Source organism: Apis dorsata, unplaced genomic scaffold (assembly GCF_000469605.1).
Source record: "Apis dorsata unplaced genomic scaffold, Apis dorsata 1.3 scaffold_207, whole genome shotgun sequence".
In the NCBI taxonomy this organism is placed as follows: domain Eukaryota; kingdom Metazoa; phylum Arthropoda; class Insecta; order Hymenoptera; family Apidae; genus Apis; species Apis dorsata.
The window spans coordinates 908,633-913,430 of record NW_006263491.1 but is presented as its reverse complement, the minus strand read 5'-3'; the positions used below and the strand labels follow the sequence as shown (position 1 = coordinate 913,430).

Here is a 4,798-nt window from a genome sequence, read left to right as displayed (position 1 = left end):
TGTATGTATATATATATATATATATATATATATTTATTTATATTAATTAAATTTATATTAATTATTTATATTTATTAAAAACTATCTATAGCGTTATATAAATTTTATAGATAATTTTTTTATATTTTTTTTACCATGATAAAAAAATGATAAAACATTTTTAATTATTTAATATTTTCTTCAATAAATGAAATTTACCTTCCATGAAACTGAGAACTGATGCTAGTCGTTTTGGCGCTTCTATTCGTAGGTTCTTCGGCACCGCTAAGAGATTCAAAAGCATTTTTAAGAAATTTTTCGCGATGACTCTGTTTAGCTAATTGATCGAATCCTTCTGAACTAGCTTCTGACAACATGGACAGAGGATTTCGTTCAGCACTAGGTGTCGAAGCGCCACCCTCGGAATCCGAATCGTCTTGACTGCCCGAAGCAGTTAACTCGCTCGTTCGACCACTTTCTCCATTTCTTGGTTTCTTTTGCCTCCTTTGAGACCTATAAAAATAAAATATTTTAATAATCGTTTTTTCAAATCAAATCTAGATCTTATGAGAAATTTTCATATTAAATTATTTCAAAATTATTTCAATTATTTCAGAAAAATTATCTAAATTTGAAATAGCACAAATGTTTCATGAAATATTTTATATGAAAAGTAAACTAATGTATTTGCGAATAAATTTATTTGTTGCTTCATAAAATAAATTATTTATCTTTTTTTACTATTACTTATTATTTAATTTTGATGAAAATAACTAATTTTTTAATATACAATAAAAAATGTTTATATTATTATTTCTTATTATATATTTATTATATTATTATTATATTTAATATTTATTTTGAATGCTATTATATGAATATATTTTCAATTAAAAAATAAACATTATTTCTTCAAGTAATTAATTTTTCAATTTATTATTTTTCTAAATTTTTACTTGTTATCTTAATTTTTTTTAATTAATTAAATAAAAATAACAAATTATTTTATATACAATAATAATTATATTATTTAAAATAATTGTCTTTAAATTATTAATTAAAATAAATTTCTCTTAATTTTTGTCATACATAAATTTTAAAAGTAAATATCTTTAACCTTCGAAGCTCTTCTACGTCCATCGCATTTACAGTAAATTGGTTCGAAACTGTGTCTTCTGGTGCAGGATAATACATCAATCTATGATGAGACTTTTCTGAACCAGTTGTTCCATTTTCTCCTTCGGAATAATCTTCCACATCTCCATCATGCTCGGTACTTTCATGATCCTATACATAATGCATATATATATTTTATTTCTTTTTTTTTAATTCATTTTATTTATACGAGCTATTGTTATTTGATAATAGCATGAGTTTCAAATGTTTTGAGGTTTTAGATATGTAATTGTTATAACAGATTTAAGCAGCAAACATAATAAATGCGATTTAAAAGACATAAATACAGAAAAACATGTGTTTGTTTTCAGATAAATATATTTAAATGTCTTTTTGTTCGATTGCATTACTGTTTGACGATGCTTTGTTACAGGGTCTGAGGCGTTAATAAGATATACCTCAAATTTAAAGCTGCCAAGACTGCTATCGTCGGTATGATGACGACTCCTTGATTGTCGTGTCAATTCCGTGATATTGCTACCTCTAGTTACAGTCACGTTACCACCGATCACCTATGTCATCGGTTGAAACAAAATACAATCAACACAAAACAATCGCGAACAAATAATTGGACGCTAAGAGGAGAAAAAAAAAATAAATAAATAAATAAATAAAAATAAAAAGAAAAAAAATCAAATGTGAAAGCTGAATGAATGAAATAAATGACAAAAACAACTGTCGTCAACCTTTTTTTTCCGCAAGCTGTTTGCGATTTGCAAATACACACTAATAACATTTATTGGATAACAACAATAAAAGTTATTATAATTATTTTGTTATTGGGAATCAGTTAGTACCTGTTTCGTTTCATCTGCTAATTCTCTGTAACTATCTGGACAAGGTTGAAATATAGTTTCATCCTCTTCCTAGAATCAGTTATCGATTGTTAATATATCGCGTACTTGATTTTGAAAAAAAAAAACGAAAGTAATGATTTATTAATATATATTAATTTATTAGTAATTAACTCACTATGATTAAGATTGATATGAAATTAAATTGATTATTTAAAATAATTATATAAAAATCTATCTTAATGATTTTGATATTCTTGAAACATATTGTCAAGATCATCATTCTGAACAACTTTTTTCTATACATATAATGATTGTTCTTTCACAGATATACTCTAAATATTTTTGATATACACTTCTGAAATTTGAAATATATTTAAAGTATAGCTACATTTAAATTTTATTTAGATTAAGTTTTGATTAAATATGTATTATTTCTTTTAATCTATATCATAGCTTCAATTAGCAATTGAATAGATTTTACTGTAATTTGAGTTGATTTGAATTATTTGAATTAATCAAAAGATAAATCAAACTAGAATATCTTTTAAATAAATCTAATTTAAACTTAACTAACAATTACAAAATACACATAGATTAGACTTAGATGTCAGATAATTTTTAGTTTTGAATTAGTTTTAAATTTTTACTCAAGATAAAATAAATAAATTTAATAAAAAATAAATTTATTGAATTGTTATTTAACAGATCAATTTGAAAAAAATACACACATATCTAACTTAACTCAAATATAATTCAAATCTAATCCAAACCTATTTAAAGTTATCTTATATCTAACATAAACCTATTCTAATTTAAAATTTAATTAATTAATAGTTATATAGTTATAGTTATTATAATATGTATAATATGTATAATTATAAACCTATTTAAATTTATTTTACATCCAACATAAATTTATTTTAATTTAAAAATTAAGTGACAATTATATATATATATCTTAAAATGATGATTTTGACAATGTTTTAAGATCATCGAAATCATTATGATAATTTTTTTTAATCAATTATCAAAATTATTTATTAATATATATTAATGTATTAGGAAATAGAATCAATTGATATTAAAATTACGTCAAGAGAAAAATTAATAAATAATATTCCTTATTAAATTAATAGAAAATAATCCTACCCTTTTAATAATAATTGTTTCTCTACGGTAATCACTGCTACACTTGGTTTCAGTTCCACTATCGATCGAGCTATCTTTCGATCCTCCGCCTCCTCCACCACCATCTGAATCGATCGCACCACGAGGTGGAGGAAAAGGTATAACCTCATCGCTATCATAGACAGACTTGACAGTTATACCATCTCCTTGCTGGACTCTTTGCGCCCATCTGCCCTTCGGCAAATCCACGCCAAGAGATCTGACATTCGAGCCAAGGACGGTACTCTCATCCGCATTCGCAGTGTTTATTTGTTTTTTCGCCCAAAGAGGCAATTGGCCTACACTAAATCTATAATCAACGCCTACGTTTTGTGATGTTGGATTGGCATTTGGATCTAAGAATTCCGGTGGAGGTGATCCAAAGGTTTCGTTGTCCAGTTGTATGTCGATACCTGTGCCGTTTACTTGAGATGGCCTCCTTTAACAATAATTTTTATTATAAATGAATTGGAAATAATTTTTACATTAAATTATCATAAAACTCGAATTCAAAATTTTATGAAGTTTCGAAAACCAAAATGATTATTTTTTTTTCTTTTCTTTAAAGAAAAGTTTGTCAAAAATTATCTTAAGAGATTAGATATCTGAAATTCTTCAAAATTTTGATAGCGAACAAATGTATGTGAAAAAATTTAAAAAAAATACACTTAATTGTGATATGATTAGAATGTTATTAATTCGTGAAAATAAATGATCTAAGAATTGTTAATTTTTTTCACTAGTTTGTAGAAAATGGTAAAGAAAAATTCTTCCATATGAATAATTCATATTTCATAGAAAAAAAAATGTAAACATATTTTACGAAACATATGCATGGCTTAAAAATTGAAGGTTCAATCCGAGAGATAATTCCATAGTTAAATACAACAATTAACTTAATTATTGTATCATTTTTTTGTTTGTTGCCTATCGTTAACAAATGAGCTAATGTTAATAAATGACTTAATAAATATTAAATTATTTAAAATGGATTGTATTTAACAAATTTAACAAATAATCGATCTTAAAATCTAAATAAATTCTTACTTTCCAGCTCGCATTGCTTGTTGAGCAAGACGTGCCTGCATAGTCACAACCATATCGCGTGGAACACGCCAGACAAATATACAACCATCGCCGCTAGCGGATACGAGGTTGCGACAGTCGGGACTGAAACGTAGTCCTGTCACCAATTCCGAATGACCAAGCATGGTAGCCATGCATTCGCCGCTATAGTAATCGTATACACACAACGTTTTATCCGTACATGAGGTAGCTACGTAAATTCCTGATGCATCTGAAATGTTATATGTTATGTCAAATAAGTTATAAACGATTTCACATATACTTTAAATTATATTTAATAGAACTTCACTTAAAGTATATTAATTTATAAATGAAATTATTTTTAGAATTATTTGTTATTTGAAAAATTTTTTAAATGGAAATTATTCTTTTTTTGAAAAAAAAAGTTTGTGTAAATATGTAATATAAGAAGTTTTTAAGAAATTATTATTTTATAATATTAATATTTTATAATATGTTAGTCATTTCTCAAAAAATATTAAATTACTTATGAAAAAAAATTATTAGTTTTTAAGAAATATATCAATTTTGTAAATAATATATAAAAGATAAAAAAAGATTATCCTTATATATTAATGAAACTTTGAAATCAC

The 4,798-nt window shown here is 24.9% G+C and overlaps 1 protein-coding gene across 3 annotated transcripts in view; it reads right to left on the bottom strand.

Moving 5' to 3' along the window:
- The window catches only part of LOC102677296 (mitogen-activated protein kinase-binding protein 1), a 150,587-nt gene that overhangs the window by 10,643 nt on the left and 135,146 nt on the right, over positions 1–4,798 (bottom strand). For all 3 annotated transcript variants that reach the window (XM_006615012.2, XM_031510134.1, XM_006615013.2), the window contains 6 exons: positions 4,167–4,416; positions 3,102–3,558; positions 1,953–2,021; positions 1,554–1,667; positions 1,097–1,266; positions 199–492 (listed from right to left, as the gene is read on the bottom strand). In XM_006615012.2, coding sequence (XP_006615075.1) covers positions 199–492; positions 1,097–1,266; positions 1,554–1,667; positions 1,953–2,021; positions 3,102–3,558; positions 4,167–4,416 — 1,354 coding nt within the window. The remainder of the gene's footprint in view (positions 1–198; positions 493–1,096; positions 1,267–1,553; positions 1,668–1,952; positions 2,022–3,101; positions 3,559–4,166; positions 4,417–4,798) is intronic.